The 22,825-nt window shown below is 27.4% G+C and overlaps 1 protein-coding gene across 1 annotated transcript in view; it reads left to right on the forward strand.

The window, feature by feature from the left end:
- The first annotated feature begins 9,425 nt into the window (after positions 1-9,425).
- Positions 9,426-22,825, forward strand: part of LOC142330681 (uncharacterized) — a 52,114-nt gene continuing 38,714 nt past the window's right edge. The window contains exon 1 of the mRNA XM_075376128.1: positions 9,426-9,861. Coding sequence (XP_075232243.1) covers positions 9,426-9,861 — 436 coding nt within the window. The remainder of the gene's footprint in view (positions 9,862-22,825) is intronic.

Raw genomic sequence — 22,825 nt, forward strand, 5'->3', positions numbered from 1 at the left:
TTCTAGGTAACGAAAGAGCAGATTATGCTGCCAAAGAAGCGTGTATTCAACCTCCTTTCACTACCCGAGTTACTACCTTTGATTTTATTAATCGTGTAAAACAATCACTGAGAGCAAGGGGGCAAAGTGACTGGGCGACTACCGTCGATAATAAACTCCGACGGATTAAAGATTCAGTGTTGCCATGGGGTTCCTCTTGCAGAAAATCTCGTCGTGAGGAAGTGGTCCTCTGCCGGTTACGGATAGGACATACGAGGATCACACACTAATACCTAATGTCAGGAGAAGTCCCACCCCTTTGCACACGATGCAACTGCCGCATAACTGTGCACCACATTCTCGTGGACTGCATATGTTATGTGGCGTTGCGTCGTAAATTTAATCTACCCAGAAACATCCGTGGTATCTTGTACAATAATAACAAAATTTTGGACCGTATGTTTCTGTTTTTCCTAAGTACCAGGTTACTGCAAAAAATTTAATATTATCATATATATATTTTTATGCTAGAAGAGTTGTTGATAATTTTTAACCTTTACTTTCAATTATGATTTTTTTTGTTCTATATCTTGAATTTTATTATCCGAGAAGGGAGCCTTTGCACAACCCATCGGAATTAGGTAAATTTTATATAGTTTCTTTATTCGATTATTTTAACTTTTATATTTCAAAGACTTCGTCTGCGGTATTAGTTTTGAGTTTTATTTTACCTTCTTGATTCTTGTTTTAATAAATGTTTATTATATGATTAATATTAATTTTACACCTGATGAGTTTTATTATTTTGGAATTGTTTTACCCTTTTATTAATAAAATTCTGGGCGATGATAACGCCCAGGCGTTTTTCGTCCACAAACAAAAAAAAAAATGAATGAAGGAAACATGTTAATCTATATATACATTGTTATTGAACATCTTGCTTCCTTCAAAACCAAGGTCAGTCATCAAATTTTATGAAATATTTTCTGTGAAAATATGTAACACTATAAGAAACCAATTTTTTTAGGAAGTTATGAATTACATACACTGTCTCCAAACAGTGAAAGTTGATTACATCTCCAAACAAGAAAGTAGTTACTTTATTGTATTACAAACATAAGAAATGCATCAAACAGACCCAGAGTCTAAGTGCCAGAACTAGAAACTATAGCTCCCAACTCAATTTAAAATAATTTTTACAATCTAGTTAGCAGTTGGGAGAAGTACTAACAGTTGGAAAGATAAAATATAGGTTTAATACCCAGCGAGTGTCTGGATTATATTTAGCAAGAAAATGTGTATTACATGCCCTTTGTTCCTAATAAAACTACAAATGCATGAAAATAAAATACAGAACTTAAATTATAGAAGTTTTAAAGTAATGAACTTAAAGAATGTGAACTTGCATTTATTCTTTATCTATAAAGTGATAAAACCTGACAATGCATGACTGTACAAATTATGTAGTAATTATAATTTTTAATTTAATCTTGTAAAGAAATGAAGAAAAAATATAGCTGGTGTTGATAAACATTTTATTAAGATTTTATAGTGTGTTCAGGCAAGGAATATTAATAACAGCTTACAACAAAAACTTTCTGAAGTCATTCAATTTTAAAATCTGTATATTACGAGAAAATGCTTTACATTCCATACTTGTTCTTTTGACTCATATTTTGAATAAGTCCATTAGATTAGTATTTCATACATTGTACACAGCAGGTACATTTCTTTCTTATATTACAAAATACTCATCAATATGATAACTCATAACAAAAGTAATAAATCCCTGAGCATCATATCTGTACATTTGTACAAATATATTGATAATATAGAATATATTATAGAGAATATGTATAGAATATATTTAATAAATACATCATAGAAAACATCATAGCCCATGTATTTAATAGAATATTTAATTTTGAATATTTGTATATATAAACTGAATACATTTTTTTTTTGTGTGTGTGTGTGTCAACCCAATGCTTGAATGCAAGCATGTTTTGTTATATTAATGTATTATAAGATATTATGATAATGTCTGTGTTTATTTATTTTTTTTTTTTTAAAAGAGGCAAAAAGGCTTATTATGACATCAGTACATCTATTAAAATGTAATACAAGTAGATGAATCATAAAATTTTAAAAACATAATGAACTTCCATTAATTTCTTTACATACAAACAAATTTCAAATAAAGCATTTAAGTTTCCTTGAAAACCTCATACGTATTTCTTAAAAACATCATTCTTCAGACGATCACAATCTTGTTAAATTCACTTGGTAAGATTGTGGCCATTTCTCTTTCCAATATCTATACAAAAATTTAATTAGCCTATTAACTAGTAACAGTGTCAGTTACAGTTCTTTCTCTACATTCAAAAAAAACTGGAAACAATAATTTCCAGTATGTGATCACTCAATATAATAAAACTTTGAAACTGTGAAGTAATCTCTCATGAAGTACTTTAAAATTTGAGAGATCAATAATGGAGGGATTGTTCAACAACCAAAAGCTGAAAAATGAAAATGAGCTTATTGCTCATCAATTAGTTGCTTACAAGTCCTTGTTTTACTTTATTCAAGTGTAAAAAAATAGAGGTTTCATTGTCTGATATGGGCAAGTAATGTAATTAATTCTAAACTGCATCAAACTACAAATCCTGTAATAACATTTTGATGAAAATCTGTAAATGTAGTCTACCAAAACACACTATTAAAATTCAGTTATTCCGAGTTCATTTAAATCTTCCCTTGTTTCTTTAGATCAGTTATTGTTGATTTTTTGTTACAGAGGTGTGTGAAAATTATTTTTGTGAGTCTGTTTGGGTTCATTCTTTGTAGATGAACTGAAGTAATACCTTATGGTGGTTCCGGTGACTAAACAGAAAATAAAGAAAGATAGCATACCTGGTAATTTCTAGCCAACTTCAAAAATGTCCTGGGCAAAAAGAATTGCTTGTCTCAAAAAAGAAATTGATAAAATAAAATAATAGCAATATTTAATGGTTTTGAAGATAAAATTATAGTAAAAGTTTATAAATAACAGAATAAAAAATACCATAATTATTATAAAAAAATACAACAGCAGGTAAAGAACAGAAAAATTAATAACAAGTCAGTAGTCTACTTAATTTTTTCTGGACATCTCATGCTCAATATCTTATTTTAAGACATATAAAATAATAATCGGTAAATGAGTTTTTTTTTACAATATGATCAATCAGAGCCTAGCTTCTGTCACAATATTTATATAGAAGCAATTGAAAATCCAGCTTCACCACTTTGGAGATATATTGAAAGGGAAAACAATTGACTGAAAAGAGTTCAGTTTTCATAGAATATTGTTTATCATATAGTTGATGAAAATATTTTGAGCTTTATATAGTATTAAACATTATTGTTTTCTTCTTTTTCTTTGTAACTCTAATTAGACTAAATTACAGGTAACAAGTACCTGATATTTCAGGCTCTGTGATATTAGATATAAAAAATTGAAGTATAAATATAATGGGAAATAGAATTTGATCTATTTTGCAAATTTATAGAACTTGAAATTGCAATTCTTTGAAATTTTGGTACTTTTATAGGTAACTTGGCCTAATTCCTTTATCTTTCTTAACATAAATTAAAATTATCAAAAATGACACAGAAAAGAGTATTTTATGAATACTTTTCAAGAATTTTGATTTACATATTTAATAGCTCAGCTTGAAGTAGATATTGAAATATTGTATTGTTTCAATTAAAATGCAAAGTGATAATTTAGTTTGACAAATCAGCTCAGTCATTAGAAAAAACAAATCATTACTGAACCTTTAAAAGATTTTTTCACTAGCTTGTTTAAATACATGAAAAATATTTTATTTTACAGAAACAACATTTCTCTGGGTATGAATTTTTAATGAATGAACTTATTCAAATAGCAAAGCATTTGGTAAATATTTTAGTTCTGTTTATCAGCTTGCTACGATTGCTGATAAGGACCCACCAGTTGACACCAATCAGTTTCAATGATGGGCACTTTGAATGTGTAGTGTGATGGAATAGGGCCTTAAGTTATGAAGAATTCTGTACATTGTTGAGTTTAGCACCATTAAAAGGTAGAAGGATGATACAGGAGTGACTCTTAATGTACAAGAAAATTCATAGGTATATCAAGGTTGATGTAGAAAACATTGGTTTTGTTGTACTACATGTGAGGTTTAGAAGTTACAAGATGTTTAAAGCTGTGTAAAGTCAGAGTATTTTGATGCTGTTGGTGAGATGTATAAAGGCTCTAAATTAAATAATGATATTAATGTATTTGACAACAGGCTTGACTTTTTTCATAAAGATATTTGCAGGATTTTTCTTTAAGTTTTATTTTTTATTTTTGACTATTATTATTTAGCATGGATTCTTACCATGTTTTTCTTATACTAAGGTAATTACATAGTATTAAATCTGTTTGTTTTTATATATTTATTGCTTGTTAAATTTGTTACTTTCCCCCTTCCATGATCGGTTCCATGTGCAACACATTAAGGTTTCTTTTTCTGTCCTGGTTAGGTTAGGTCATCTCGCTTCCCTGTTTAGAGTAAGGCTCTTCATGGAGCCTGGGGATTGCTATAAGGGGTGAGAGAAGGCCATCCTCTATTAAAAAAAAAAAAAATATATATATATATATATAAATTATATAGAAAAATATTATGTATATAAATGAAAATAAAATTTAAATTTTATAAACAATCAGACAGTGTTTGAGGGAGATTGTATTATAAAAACTGCATACAGTACTCTACAAAACTGTAACAGTACTCAATTAAATTAATACACAATTTTCATTATTTTAGTATTTTTATTTTTAAATTTTTATTAGGCAATAAAATTATTTCAATCATGACTGAGGATGTCGGATCTTGTGAAAGTACTTTCATGGAAAAATTACGGTAAGGTATGTCTTACCTCAATATTATATACTTAGGTGGTTTATTTTAATAAAATTGAAATATTCTTACTGTGTGTAACATACTTCATGCAAGCAATAATACTTTAAAAACATTTTCTCGTAAATATTAATGTAAGCAGGTGAATATAATGATTAAAAGATTATCATTTTGGTGAAAACAGCTTTACAAAAAATTAATTTACAAAATTAACTGCTGATCAGTTCTATATATGAACTAAATTGAATTTTATTCAGGAAAAATAAGTATGCAATACACTAATATCTTTAATAGTTTTATAGGAACTGCATAATTTCCCTGTTACACCTGGATACTTCATTTGTACAAATAGTAAACATAATTTATAGGTCCTGAATAGACTAATTTTTTCTTGCGTTTGGCTTCCTTAAATGGCCGTTGAAAAGAACTACAAAATACCTTGGTACATTGAATATCTTATAGGAACTATATGATTTTTTTTTTTATGTATCTGACTACTTTAATTACTATTGCTGAAACAGGAGATACTTTTGTATTGTCTGTTATTTTCTTTAGAAATTATTAAAAGAAGAATTTGTATTATTTTAATTGCTTTTGAATTAGAAAAACTATGTGCAGTTATATGTCAATTTAAAAATATTCATTTTAATTAGTGCGTTTATTTGCATCATATTTTAATAGTACTTTTGGAAATTTTCCACTTCATTTCTAGATCATACAGTAAAAAAAGAAAGTAAGCGAGTTGAGCAATGCTAGTTGCTGATAAATAGCATCAAAATCTGTGAAATTTTGCCTAATTTAGCAGAATGTGTCTCTTTTTCATTATACATTCATACATTTATTATATATGTATTAATGGAATATTTGAAATTATTACTACATAAAATTAATAAATTATATATAATTTAAATTTTAAGTACTTTTTAACTTTTATTTTATTTTACCTTTCCTAAAAACAAACTCCTGCTCCATTTTCTTGTATTATTGTTACTGGCCTCTGGTTTAGAAAGAATAAAAACAGTTAAAATTTAAATGAAATATTAGTAAAAAAATCATATGATAAATGAAAAAAGCAATGATTAGAGCTTCAGTACATATTAAGATAAAAACATATACAGCACCCTCAATAAATACTTAGTTTACTATTATTAAGTGAATTAGTAAAACCAGCACGTAAGTAGTCTAACAAAAATTACAACTAAAAACCTTTAATAACAAATTGTTATAACACAATTTTAAATAATATTATTGAATTGAACAGTTAATTTTAATTGTTTTTATAATAATGTATTCCTTTTTTTAGTATAATTTTTTTCCAGAAAAGAGCATTTTTAAGGACATTTAATTTTGTTGCTGTTTACTGGAAAGGAGAATTGATTTGCATTTCAAATACAACTTTTTCTATTCATCGCCCCTTTTTAAAATTAATTTATTAAATCCATATTCTTTTAAATCAACTTTACTAAATATTAAATTTTAGGTTCATATTTATCACGCAGTAGTTTTTTCCCTTTATACATAAAATGCATTCACTAATTTTTTTGCTAAGGGGAAGTAGATAGTGTCTAATTTTGACTACATTACGGTGATCTTGTTCAGTAGCTACGGGTGTGGTAAGACATGCATTATTTACTGTTAGTAGATGATAGTAGGTAGTAAATTCTAGCAGAGTTGAAGATCAAATGGCCCCACAGCAGATGTTAAAACAGTTCGTCATCTATACCGGCTGATGAAGTCAAAACAATTTATCAAAATTATAATTTTTTGTGCGAGTAAAGGGTATAGAAAACTTCCCAAACATCACAATATATGTACACACAATAAGATATTAATACCTGATTTTTACATTATAGTATGTCATGGAAAGTATATGTGGTCGATTACAGGACACAAACCTATCAAAACCAACTCGATTACAGCTTTGGGATAACAGATTAGTCTGATTGTTAAAAGACTCAATATTGAAATGTAACTGAGATGTATATATCAGTATCAAAATACAATAGCAGAAAAATTTGATTACATTAACCTTTCTGATAAATATTGGTGAAGATATTGAAAGTCTGCTAGCAGGTGCAGTTAAAAAAAACTGGTTCTGTAATGATTAGATTTGTTCTGGACAGTGAAGCTCTTTAGCAGAAAACAAAGGTTATATGGCAAAGGAAAGCCATAGAATTAAAAAGTGGAAAGGATCACGTTTAAAATAAAAAACATAAATTGGGTATTGTGCATGGTTTTATTATTATTTATTATTTTATTATTACATTTACTATTGTTATTACTATGTGGTACTAAAGAACCCAGATACAAATTCAATGTACCATAAAGTACTTCGTAACTATATGTGAATTCTTGTCTTATCAGCACTTTGATAAAGGTTGAACGAATAGTACTAATTGTACTGTTTGTCTCCGATAACATTCTGGAAGCCTCCATGTAACTAGTGCAGCTTTCTTCATTGGCTAATTATTTTTTTCTGGAGAGACTATACTTTCAACTTATAACATCTGTTGATCTCCAGGTCAGGGTTTTGTCATTGTATCATTCCTGATGAGAGAATGGTGGCAAGGAACAATATCAAGATGCCATAAGCATTAAAGTATGACTAGGTAATATCAGCGTTACCATGTAACAAGATCAACCACTTACTCAAATACAACTAGGTTTTCAACCTAATAGTATTTTACAGTAAGTATTTCTGCTATTAGATTTATTATTTAATACCAGAAACAAAACAGTTTGCTGACAATCCTTTTTCAGATTGATGCTGGCATCAACAGCAAAGGAGGATCTAGAGAGTTAGGCTTACGTCCATTAAAATATAGAAAGAAATTAACAAGAATATGGGAAAAGGATGTTAGTAAGAATAAATGATCTACCCACTAGGATAGTTATTTCTCCAAGATCATTTACATTCCCAGTAATATTTAATTAAGTTAAAATAGTTATTTACTTCCCTCCTTCGAAGATAATCCTCTCTTAAAAAGTAAAATTATGTAATCCATACTATAGTCATCTGGAAAATTCTTGACCTGATATAGAAATGGTGCAAGTATAACCAAATGACCATTATATTTGTCACATCTGTTCCTTAGTTGGTATGTTCTAAAGTTTCAGATACGTGTGTTTGTTCCTTGTTTGTGGCGATTAAATAAAGGAATAGAAATTTTAACATTTTCTGAGAAATGGATAAAATTGAAATTCAAGCTGTTATAAAGTACTTTGTTTAAAGAGTTTTAATGCCAGCAAACATACAAAAGCAGGCTGTTGAATTTAATATTATGGTCGTACAACCACTCAAGAAGATGTACACTCTTGGGAGCCCAAACACCACAAAACTTATGAAATTGTCACAAAAAACAATAATGCCATATTAAATAGTTGCCTACAAAATACCCAAACTTGCTGGTACAGCAATCATCACAGGTGGACTGTACCCAGTACATTTTTAAAAATGTTTTGGGTATGATAAAAGCTTTCCTCTAGATAGGTATCATATTTGTTATCAACCAAAAATGCATTTGACTGAACATTTCTCAAGGGTGTTAAGACTTATTAAATATGATTTGGCTGAGCTTTTTTGATATTTTATAACAGTAATTGAAAAAAGGTTTCACCATTACACAACAGAGACCAAACAGGGCAAGTGAGACCATATGAATGTCTGCCAAAACAATCCCTTCTGCAGGAAAAGTTGTGGTTGCAGAATTTTTTGGAATTCTCGGAGTATGGTGTTCATAGATTTCCTGAAAAGAGGGCACCAGGACCATCCCCAGGGAAGTATTACACTTCACTATGGGTAAACTGAAGGTTGCTATTCTGACTAAACATCCTCATGTGACTAAAAAGAAAGTGCTCTTTTAGCATGATAATATGACTGCATACATGTCTCGGGTTGTTGGGGTAAAACTATGACCAACGTTTCTAAGTGCTTCCAAATTTATTGTATTTGCCAGATTTGGCTTGCAGAGATTATTTTTCTCAAACCTGAAGAAACTATTCAGTGGGAGAAGTCTTAATTCAAAGCTGAGACAGTCACTTATTTTGCAGAGTTAGACAAATTAAAAATTTCTGAGGCAATTAAAAAGCCGGAAAATTGTTCGTCTCAATGTATCAAATTGTCAGTTAACTACACTAAATGTTAAAAAAATATTCTGAAAGATCTTGTATTTTCTTTGTCAGGCCAAAAATGTTCTGAATAATCTTTGTACTTCAGTAACAAAATCTCTTAAAACTGTACCCTACATAAAAATGCAAAAGAAGAAAATTAGCAGCCAGATAATAATAAGTTAAACGCTTCAATTTAAAGATAATAAAAGATAATAATAGCTAATAACAATAGCTAATAAATAGGATATAACCAATTAGTAGATCGAATAGAAAAATAATATACAGAAAAAAGTACTATAGCAATTGATAACAATGTGTAATGTGAGATAATTAAAAAATGTACATAAATAAAATAAACAAAAATTAGAAAGATAATGGATTATTAAGTAAGGAATGCATTTGAATATGAACAGCTTGCCAGTGTTATCGTTATTATCATTGTATACTTTAATTATAAATATATCGTTAACAATATTTATAACTCCAACAAAATGCAATCATCATTCTACAACTATAAAAAAACATCAAAATCAAAATAGTAAAGTTTATAATCATCACAATAACACTCATCAACATAAACATTATCATGAACATAAAATAAAAAATTATGACAAAAATAGTGCACTTAATAACACAAATAATATGACAATAAATTTTAATAACACAACGGTAATTTATAGCACTAATATAACTACAGAAAAAAAAACCAATACTAGTGATTATTATTATAGTAGTGCTAATTATAATGAGACAAGTGATCCTTTTTATTATTATTCAATAGAAGTATCTACACAAGCACCAAAAAAGACAACTCAATACACAATCAATTATAGGAGAGCAGGTAACAAACTTTTCATACTATTACTATTAGTACAACATATAATAAAAGTTCTCAGACTCATGAAAAAGAATTATTTTTAATTTTATTTATTATGTTTTACTTATTTTAAACAATATATTTTAATTATTACCAATTAGAATGACCAATTATTATTACCAATAAATGGCAAAATATTACCAATTAGAAGAGAGCCAAAATCTTCTATAAAATACTAGTAGAGTATGTCATTCTTTTTAAAAAATTTGTCCCGATAAATTTTGATAGATTTTTTATGATTAACCAAGAACTTCTGCAGCAATAATTTTCTCAACTGTTTCTGCTTTATTGCAATTTATATCTCTAAGACTTCATTGACAAACTGTCCCTTTAATGTAGCACTGCAAGAAAGCCAAAGATTTTTTAAAGATAATATAATCATCAACAAAATTGAATGATGATTGTTAAATATAAGAAATAATTACCATATCTTCTATTCTTCAGATACCTATATGCTTCTTTACAAATTGTTTACTAATCACCTTACCTATTTTTTTTTTAATTTGTATTCCGTTCACTATTACCATTCATTAGATGTGTGTTACATCCCACCATTCTCTTTGGTGCCAGAGTTCTAAAGAAAAAAAAACATCATTTTCATTTTGAGGAATCAGAAATTTTTGTAATTATCTCTGAAATAACATTACTGACAAGGTAAATAAATAAAAAACTTGTTTTAAGGTTTTGTTTGAAACTTTAATACTAGTAGTCTGTTATGTATCATGCTACAAAACAATCATTAGCGTGACTAATTATTCAACTGAATAAAGAGAAATCATTCTTTATTAAAAATACCTCCACAAGTGTGGCCTTCTGCAAATACAAAAAAAATTTCATGTCTCACTAACTTAGTATGCCAGTCATACCTCCTTTTTTAAAGCTAAATGACCAGTCTACCTTAATAACCAGGAGAGTTGTTAGTGTGTGTACTTCCATCTTTTACTTTTTATTTTCTTCATTTTAGAACAATTATTATACTGAATGTCTGGGAACTTTGGTTAAAAGAACTAAAAATGTTCAATTCAAAATATTAATTTAAATAAAATAAACCTTATGCTTTAAAATAAATAAACGTATACAAATAAATATATAAAATATAAGAATAAAAATTGTTATAAGATTTCAATGCCTAATTTTTTTTAATACAGTACATCATAAAATACTCATCATCATAAATTAACTATGTTTAATTAACTGGATTTTGTTTCTGGAATGGATCAAAAAAGTGGAATGGAACTTCTGAGTTCTTTTTATAACTTTTAAATATAAGAAATAATTACCATATCTTCTATTCTTCAGATACCTATATGCTTCTTTATGAATTGTTTACTAATCACCTTATCAACATTTTCTTTTAAATTTGTATTCCATCCACTATTACAAAATGTTTTTTTCAAGATATACAAACTCATTAAGATAGATTTTTTTTTTCAGCCTGCACTACTTTCAATAATTTAAAAATTACACATTTTTCTTCTGTACCAATGTTCTTCCTAAAACCAAACTAACTTCCCTCTCTTCTTCGTCTTTTATAAATAATTATGGTTATTAATTTTGACACATGAATTATAAGACTTCATTTACTCCTGTCCTGTATATAAGGTATCGGTTACAGGCAGGTATCTTCATTTGTTAACAAAAATATAGTACTTCTATTTGGACCTAAATGCTTTAATAATTTCATTAACTTTCATACTGACTGCATAACCTATTCATTATTATTTTGCCTGGATTATTTTATCCACTTTAATACATGGATTAAGTGCTGCCATCATATGAGCTGCCACATAAGGCAAGCATTTTCTTATAAAAATAGACAAAATGTTTGACTTTTTCCACTTCTTTCAGATGGCTATTTTTACTAGACCATTCAGTAAATTTGAATAATATTTGGCATTTACACCCTGGCATCAACACCCTGAATATCCCCAAAAACTCATGTATTCAGAGAGTTTCATTAGTAAAACAAAGTTAAATACACTATAGGTGGGTAATGAAACTACTATATAATCATTATATGATATTTATATTACCAAGATAAGTATGTTACCATTATATAGATAAATAAAGTGGTAATCATTGTATTCCCGCTAAATTAGATACAGCTGCAAATATTGAATTATTTTAAAAATAGTAATGGGATCATATAAACTGTGAAAAATATGCATCATTTTTATGAAGTATTTCAAAAAAATAATGTGAATTAAAATGAATTTAATAATAATGAAGTAACAAAAGGTCTAACAATAATTATTACATCATACTATAGACAGATTGTTATCAAACCCAAAATTGCATGGCTAATTGCAAAATAGATTGGAAAAATATTACTCACACTAAGACAATTTTGTTGTCTTAACAATAAGTGTTCAGAAACAATACATATTATAAACACATACTTTAAAGCATAAGGTTTATTATTAACATAATTTTTGATGCTGAATAACTTAAGAAAAAAATATAGTTTGCTAATTAATATTTAAATTGTTTTTCTGCTTTTTATACTATCTTTTACATTTTTGCCTACTAAGTAATTGGGAGTGGTTAGATGCTGAATACAACATTTTAGGATTTTTAATAATTAGAATTCATACAATAGATTGATGGAATAAATCCAAATTAGTCACATGGATTATAAATGAAGATCTAGTTCCAATTGTTTATTTATAACTTCTTTTTCAAAATTATATAATTTAAACATTGGGTAACAATATAAGGAAAAACACAAACACACACATAAACACACACATATATATATATATATTTCAATTAAAAAAGCAATATCATTGAATGACAGTGAGAAATGGCTCATTTTACACATCTTGGAAATTTCGATCAAGAAAAAGCAAGTTTTCCATTAATTTTATTTACACTTAATTACTTAAAAATCTCTTTTGGATTCAATTAGATAAAAAGTGTTATTACATGATTTCAATATGTTACTGTTAAACTGATTGATTCTGGACGTATACATCAAAAATGTAATTAATCTTTATAGTTATGATAAAAATCAAATTACTCTTTATTTACTCACAAGAGAATTTTTTGGGAATTTCAACTGTTTGAAAATTTTTAGTTTTGGTTTTAGGTTTTAGTTTTTGTTATACAGTAGTATTATTTTACTGGCCTAAAATCAACTCTTTGGATTCCTTAAAATTTTAAATCGATAAGTGTTCAGAAAATTTTGCAATTATTAAGGATTGTATAAGGAATGGCTAAATTTAATTTTAGTTTTCAATCTATAAAGAATAAATGTGAGATACATTAATGTCCTTACTTCATAATTCCAAGTTCTAAAAGGAAAGGAATTCATAAACTAAAAAGAATGTATTATAATATAATATTTTCATTTTAAGTACAGCATTACATTAAAGTTTTTATCAGATCATTCTCCATAATAATACATCACGTAATCTTTTGAAATACCTTTATTACCTTAACTAAAAATAAATATTATTATTTCTTATTTTATGATTATAAACATCTTAGTTCAATTGTAAGCCTACAGTTTAATGGTCATTTTTTAATACAATCTATTAAAAAAAAATTCAATGAGCCAAAGTAGGAAGTATTACATTTTTCCTTTGAACAAATATAATATATGAATGATATATGAAAAAATCCTTAGATGTCAGGTATCATACTTTTGATTAAACTTTTTTTTTCTTTTTTATTATACAAAAAGTTATTCAACATCAAATATTTTAATCTACGTATATTTATATTAATAGAAAAATAATCAAAAGAAATTAATCTTTTAAATATAATTTCATTATTTCTCTTTTTTTATAAATGAAATTAAGAATAGTATAATGTATTCTTTATTTAAATAATTGAATGTTAATTTATTTTTTACATATAGAAATTGATCCTTTAATAAAAAAAATGAACCAAATATATTTTATATTTTTTGTATGTATAATTTTTGCACTTATCTTCTACGATTCATTTTTAGCAGTTATCAGATGGGTACAAAAACAGTATAAGTTTAAAATAATAATTAAATTAAAATAAACTTGGATTGGCTTGTTACTGTAAGATTAATGTCACAATTAAAATATTTTACATTTAAAAAGTTCTATCAGAAAAATATAAAAATAATAAGTGTATAAATAATGTTATTAATAACAGATATCCTGATTGTGTTCTTTGTGCTTATAACATTGATGTAACTACTAGAGAAGTGAAATTTTGAAAGCTAATACAGTATTAAAACTTGAAATATCAACTTGGATAACTGAAATATGTATACAAACTAAAAATAATATAATAGAAATCAACTAAATAAGCTAAACAGTAAAAAATTATTTTATAAAATTTCAAAAATAATTTTTATTTATCTTCTCAATCTTTAGATTTTCATTTATTGAGGGCAATATTCTGGAACATGTTAGCCACCATATCTTTTAACACAATTCTACTTATTTTATATATAGAATAATTCTTAAAATATTGCAGTGAAGCTCAGAGAGCAATTAAAATGAAAGATTATTTTGGTTTTCTATTATATATCTCATGTAATCCTAGGAGTATGTAAGTTTAATATACCTATTGGGAACTTCTACCATTACTTAGGAATTTTGTACAAACTCTATATTGGAAAAATTGTTCTTAGACAATCCCAAAATTTTGGAACTAATTGCCATCCCTCTCAGATACCTATCACAGAATAGTCCTCTACATGGTCATACTACTGATGTTGTGCCTGATCTAAACTCCATTGTACCTATTTGGGGAAGAAGGGTCATCAAAACACAGAAGTAGACAATTAATACATTTAATCCTCAAGAGATATTTTAGTGGTGGGCAAGATAATATAGTAGCTTTCCTTTTTTTCTATTTTAATAGATAATTTAGCTACATATGTGGCTTGCTTGTCATGAACTATGACATTAAAGTTCAAAGTTGACACTGGGAAACAAATACAGTTATACCATTGACTTTGATTTTACCAGATATTATAATTAATGTTTGTTCTATACCATGTACACTATCAAAACAACTTATTTGCATCATAATGGCTGTACATTTAAAAATCAATCTTTGGTCTTTATGATTGAATAATACTGCTCATGAATGTCCAACGTAAGCCTGCAAGCCAGAACACTGTAATAATGTTGAACATAAATTGTAAAGTTAAATGCAATTGAAACCTAATTAATAACCTTAATTGAAACCTAATTTGTCATCAATTACCGATTGTAATATCAATAGGTGCCTTTGTGTAAGTTAAATACAATATCTACAAGCACTACTTCTGAACTTCTAAAAACCTACAGCATCCAGATTTTTAGATTATTAAATTATTTTTCTACTGTAGACAAATACTTCCAAAAATGATGGATGCTTTCAATTTTATCACATTTACTATTTAAGAGGATTTAGCTCATATAGAATTTTCTGAGCAGAATCGCTATACCTTGAAGCGATTCCTTCCTGGAAAGCCCATTCTCGTAATGGCTCTTCTAATTTTATCCTATCCTCTTCTAATTCTATACTATCCTATCCAGCTAAAATCCTCATTTAGTTTATTAAAGGAATTTTTAGTTTATCAAAGGAATTGCTAAAAAAATAACACAACCGAACAATTTGCAAACTATTAAAATATATTATCCTCATCATATATAGATATATTTTTTTTTTAAATTAATACTTGTGGTTACATCATTGTTTTCAGATATAATAAATAGGTTATTTTAAAAATTAATTTATTAACTAAAATTGTATATTATGGCTATTTACAAATTTATCTATGGTTAGTCAAATAATAAAAATATGTGAAATAAATTGTAAAAAACATTTACTACAAAAGTTACATCCATATTTATAGTTCTTCTAGACTTGTCTCCATCTAAAGTCTCGCACACCAATTATTGGAGAATGTACCGTAGAGAGTTATTGGCCCTGTACCAATAACATGGTACATGTTATTGACCAATTGCATGGTTGACCATGTGTTGACCAATGACTGACTGAATCTATGACGATATTTAAGTTTGGCCGATGCCTACTGGGCATGCGCTATGCTCCTATGGAAACTGGTTTGTTTGTACACACGACAATGTTTAACTTATAAATAGCCTATGCATTTTTTTAAATCGTATGTTCAATCAAATTTTTTGAATAGATAGAATATATTTAGTCAACAATTTTTTTTAATTTACAAAAATTACTAATTTTTGTTTACTTAATTTTTAAAATTATTATATTTATTATTATTATCATCATCATGATCATTTTTTTTTTAATTTATTTTATTATTATTATTAAAAATAGCAGGCATAAACCAACTTAAAGGCAGACAAAGTGAAATAAATTTTATTTGTATTATCATTTTTAAATACAATTATAATTTAAATTGATCTTAAGGTCATATTTTTATATATACATACGTAATATCCAAATTTGCATCAAAAGCTTTACAGCAATACATATTGCGTGAACTTGTATAAATAAATTTACATTAAATTTTTCTTTATATATGTCCATAATAATTGCTAATTCATTAAAATATTGACAGGTAAGTGAAAATGACAGAATTACTGATATTTTTTTTAATAGAAGCCGTGTTACAAACCATAAATCCACACAGAACTTAATAAACAGCAATGAATATTGTACCTTTTTTAAAAATGGTATAACAATCAACAGATCTTAAAACTAATATCTACTAAATACTAAAGTAGGACTAAATATAAAACTTAATATAACTTTAAATGATCATTCAAGTTTTAATTTATAACTTAAATTTAAATAACTGTTACTCTTAATCAGATTTGAAAAACTGTATTAAACATGAACAACATTGGTCATTGAGGGAACTATAATAATTAAGAGTACATTTTCAGAATGAATCGGTTAGCTAGAGACTTAACATGAAAAGTATTGCCACCAGGTTGGTCTAGTGGTGAATGTGTCTTCCCAAATCAGCTGATTTGGAAGTCAAGAGTTCCAGCATTCAAGTCCTAGTAAAGGCAGTTACTTTTATGTAGATTTGAGTACTAGATCATGGATATCAGTGTTCTTTGGTGGTTGGATTTCAATTAACCACACATCACAGGAGTGGTCAAACTGAGACTGTACAAGACTACACTTCATTTACACATATACATATCATCCTCTGGGAAACGGTAATTTCCAGAAACAGAAAAAAGAAAGAAAGGAACAACTACTGAAATATAAATCAGCTTAAAGTTTCTTTTACTTTACAGAAAATTAAACCTTTATAGATATATATCAGAATTTTAATACAAAATAACTCAGAATATCAGGAGATAAGAAAGTAATAAGTTTTTCTAATTCACAATTTCAAGAATTGCTATATTCACTAACAAGAAAAATTTGTATAGTGTCTATATATATTCACTTTATGTTTTTATATCACTTTTTATGAAACAAAAACTTTCTAATGAAGCAAAGATACTCTATTGTAACAAATTTAACCATTAAAAGGAGTAAGTTATAAAAAATAAAACTAATAAATTTACAAAGTTAATATTTAAAGAGTAACCATAATCAATGACTCAATGAGTGAAATTAACCATTGGCATTCTTTTCAACATCTGTACTGGCCAAGATTTTTAACAAAATCTTATGGAAATTGCATGCGCTTGCGCAAATACATGTACACACACATACATAATTCAATTAATAGCAAGGAGCTGCAACATTTTATGAAAATTATAAAATAGTGTTTTATAATTTTAGATGTTTGATTTTCAGAGGCTATAACTCTGTAAGGCTATAATTCAGAAACAGACAAAATATCAAAAGGTATTGCTTGAAACAAGCTGTTTGTCTGTCCACAATAACCTCACACTGTCATCAGAATTATACAAAAATATCATTTTTGTATTAATTTGAAGGAGGATGTAATAATATTAGAAACATTTTGAGTGCATATCACAACAGTTAATGAATGTTTTAAGAACTGCTGTGTATTTTGTGTGGGTGGGATAATAATGCTTAAACATATAATACTTTTGTCATATGCAGTTCTATTACCAGATTTTTTTTATTTACCTAGCAGTAGTGATATATTCCACTATACAGCTCTAATAGAAAAGTATATAGATTGGTAAAAAATACCTAAAAAAGATTGTCTTTTTTTAACTTCTTTGCTTAAGGAGACATCAGAAAAGCAGTTTTATAACAAAAAAAAGCTAAATTGTAAATTTGCAAAAACCTTTTTTTATTTCTTTGTCCAGTTCTTAGACAAGATTTGACTGTCAACTTCAAAATAAAATAAAATAAACATAAATTATATAAGATCAGTTTTTCGGTTTGGTAATGATGAATATGAATCGCACAGCTGAATGTCTAATAAATTAAAAATTTGAATATTTTCATTAATTTGTAAATGCAATATATTTATTTTAAAAAGTAATTTATACCAACAAAGATTATTGTTCCCTTTTTTAACAAACACGACCATTCATTCAACAAAGAAGGAATAAAATATAAGAAAAGGAAAGGTTGACCTACAGAGGTATTCCTCTGATCCAGATAGCTTACAATTATGCCCAGTGAAAGACTAGTCTTTCATTGCAATGCAATATTTATCACATTTTACTTTCACCTCTTATATAATAAGTACACCAAAATTAGATAATATGAAAAGTATAATGCTTATAAATATATTTATATTTGATAACCTTTTTATGCTTATCTTTGCGTTTATTAATATTTATCTTACATTTTCAAACACAGCACTTTTATATATATATATATATATATATATATATATATATATATATATATATATATTATAGCAGTCATACTAATTGATAAGTTGGCCTAAATTCTGTTTGCTAATCACTATTAGATTAATTTTGGTAAGCATTTCAATGTGATGTATGCTAATGAGATCACTGATAAAAAAAATATTACTCAATTTATTTTTGCTGAATTTTAGATTTATATCACAGGCAATGATTTAAAAAATATTAATATTTATGAAATATTAGCAACTATTTTCTCAGCAAATTTTCTTGCTTTTAGTATTTTTATTAAATAAAATTTCTACACTATACAACAAAGCATACTTGTTCTGTCTTTAGAACAAAAATTATTCACTGGTATTTATAGTTACAAAATAATAAGTTACTATATACTAACAAATAAACAATCAGATAGATTACACCATTATATGACATTTATATATATATATATATATATATATATATATATTAATTTCTAATACATGGTACATCTGATATGTTAAATAAATGAACAATTAATATAATTCAGCTTACCAGCACATTTCACCAACATATTTTTAAGCAAATTTTTAGGTAATATATTAAAGGGTTCAATTAAATTAAATAACACTTACAATTTTAAAAATGGTTATAACGTAGATAGTTTGCAGAATATTAACATTAACAATAACACAAAATGCATATCTTTAGATGTCTGCAACATAGACTTAACTAAAACTTTAACTGTCATTAAAAACTATTAGAAGAATAATTAAATAAACATTATAGAAATGAATTAATTAATATGATCAAAATATGTTGTGAACTTTACTTTCAACAATCAATATTATAAACAACCAAGGGCTTGGCTATGGGTGAACCATTGTCGGCAACTTTGGCAGAGATATAATTGTAATTTTTAAAAGATTCTTGTATCAATAAAATTCTGATTCAACATAATATGCTATTGTATAAACATTATGTAGATGACACTATAATTATATATAATGAAAATGTTCAAAATGAATCAAATATAATATTAAATGAATTTAATAAAATTAATACATAAAATTTACCATGAAAATAGAAAATAATAATTGCTTGAACTTTTTACATATAAAAACAGATAGTAATAAAATAGCTAACAAAATAAAATTTTAAATATGTCTAAAGACACATTTATAACACAATAATTAATTACCATTCATTTCATCCATGGTCCCAAAAGATGGCTGTTTTTAATTCATTGTTATATAGAGCCATAAAATACCTCAAATATGATAAAAGTTCCTTAGATAAAGAAATAGAAATAATTAAAAACATTGCTGTTGCTTACAGTTGTAATGTCGGTACTATAAGCAAATTATATAATAAAATAAATAACAAAATTAATATAAATCACAATACAAAATTATTACCTGATAAACAGGATAAAATATTCATAAAAAATGAATATGCATCTTTTAATCAAAAAATTAAAAAAAAAAAAAATATTTAAAAAAAATGGCGCAACACCTGCACATGCTACTAATAGCAAATTAATTAAATATATTAATAATAATCATAATAAAAAATCATATGATAATGATTCCAAATGTGATAAACAGGGAGTATAGTCTTGTTGATGATTGCAACTTGATATATGTGGGAATGACCAATCGCAAATTTTCCACACGTGCTATAGAGCAGGGCTTCTTAAACTGTGGGTCGCGACCCCCAGGGGGGTCGCGAGACTACTGAAAGGGGGTCGCAAAGATCTGATACTTTTCAATCATTATAAATAAAATTTTAAAATTAGTATACACACTACGTACAAATATAAATACAAATAAAAATCATACAAAATACTATTGTAGTTTTATTATAACTATTTTTTGAAAAAAGTGGCAATGCAAAACTGTTATGTAGGGCCTATAAATGAAAATATGGAAGTAGCATTTAAAATAATAAATACAACGCGCTCCTCGATTTTCAACTGAACGTTCGACATTGATGTCTGGCCGCCGGCGTCAGTGTTTGCAAGATAACTTAGTGATTATAAGTACCCAGACGCCGCGTCGCCTTACAGCTTACACATACAATACGGAAGCATAATCAAGCTAGGCTAGGCGAATCGGCATATTATTTTTATAAAAGAATAATAAAAAAAATTAAATGAAAGCTTCTTTTTCGGCGTCTTTGTGATACGGTGCCTTTGTGCGCTGCACACTTTGAACACGCCATGCGTCGGGGTTGATCTGATCGTAATTTGTTGTCATTGCACTGGTAAAGATTCGAGTGTAGTTATTTTTCTGTTTGTACTTCAGTTTGGACTCAGCTTTGTCTTCGTAGTGACATGTGTGTATTTACTGTGTAATTTTCAGTTGGTGTTTTTAATTATTACGTTAAAGTTCAACTACATTTTGTTTAATTATTTATTATTATTTAACCATCATGGATAAATGGATAATTAAAATTCCAACTAATAAGTCTGCCACGCCGTAACAACCAAGTTGCAGTGCTTCAAATCCGACTTCTAGCAAAACAAAAAAAAGAAAATATGACGAATCATATTTGCAGTATGGCTTCACATGCTCTTCTCACAACAATGAAGAACAACCAGTGTGCTTAATTTGCAAAGAAGTTTTGGCTGCAGAAAGCATGAAACCGTCAAAACTGCAACGACATTTGAATACTAAACATGCAACGTTATCAAAAAAGCCAATAGAATATTTTGAGCGTCTTTTGCAAACATCAAATAAAGAAAAGAACACTTTGGAGAAGTATGTTACTTTGAATGATAAATATCTATTGGCATCGTATGAAGTTTCGTATTTGATAGCAAAAACGAAAAAGCCTTTTACTATTGGAGAGCAACTTTTACTACCTGCAGCTATAAGAATGTCTGAAATTGTTCATGGAAAACAGTATGCTGCTGAAATTAGTAAAATTCCATTATCAAATGACACTGTGTCCAAAAGAATTTCAGACATTAGCAATGATCAATTTCAACAGCTTCTTATGAGGCTTAAAGACAGCTCAAAGTTTGCAATACAACTGGACGAGTCGACAGACATTTCAAAAATGGCACAGTTGTTACTTTTTGTAAGATATATTTATGAGGGAAGCATTCATGAAGATATACTGTTTTGTCGTCCTCTGGAAGGTCATACTCGTGGAAAAGATATATATAAAAAAGTAAATGAGTTTTTTAAAAAAGAAGGATTAAATTGGAAAAATTGTGTTGGTGTGTGCACGGACGGTGCTGCAGCAATGACCGGACAATATCTTGGTTTTACAGCATTTGTTAAAGCTGGAAATGATCATATTACATTTACACATTGTATGATTCACCAAGAGGCACTTGTTGTTAAAAAAATTACACCAGAATTAAACACTGTGTTTTTTGATGCAGTCAAAATCATTAACTTTATTAAAAGTCGAGCACTTAATAGTCGATTGTTTAAAAATTTGTGCATTGATATGGATTCGGATTATACAAGTTTATTGTTACATGCTGAAGTTAGGTGGCTATCAAAAGGTCGAAGTTTGAAACGATTATTAACTTTAAAAGATGAAGTTCTTATATTTCTAACACAGCAAAATTCTAATTTGGCCGATTATTTTCAAGATAATTTATGGCTTCTCAAGCTATGCTATTTGGCAGATATTTTTGATAAAATCAATGATATGAATTTATCAATGCAGGGAGTCTGCGTTAATATGTTTATGTTAAAAAATAAACTTGAGGCCTTTGTTAAAAAAATTCTTATATGGAAGAACAGAGTGGAAAGTGGATCGCTCGAAATGTTTCCATTTACTGACGAGTATATAATTAGTAACAATATTTCAAAAAAAGATACTCCTATAACAAAAATTATAGTTAATCATTTGAAGGATATGGAAGTTTACATGCATAGGTATTTTCCCAATGATATCGATACACAACAATGGATTTGCAATCCATTTTCAATTGAAATGGAAGAAATTAATTTTTTAAACTTAAAAGCACAAGAGGAATTTGCCGAATTAACAAGTGATACTACCTTGCGACTTAGATTTTCTCAAGTGCCTGTGCATGAATTTTGGATAGAAATCAAATCAGAATATCCCCTACTATCGGAAATGGCAATGAACAAATTACTGCCATTTTGTACAACATATTTATGTGAATCAGCCTTTTCCACATTAACTTACATAAAATCAAAATACCGTTCAACTTTAATAAACGTTGAAAATTTATTACGATC

The sequence above is a fragment of the Lycorma delicatula genome, chromosome 9 (genome assembly GCF_047948215.1).
Source record: "Lycorma delicatula isolate Av1 chromosome 9, ASM4794821v1, whole genome shotgun sequence".
In the NCBI taxonomy this organism is placed as follows: Eukaryota; Metazoa; Arthropoda; class Insecta; order Hemiptera; family Fulgoridae; genus Lycorma; species Lycorma delicatula.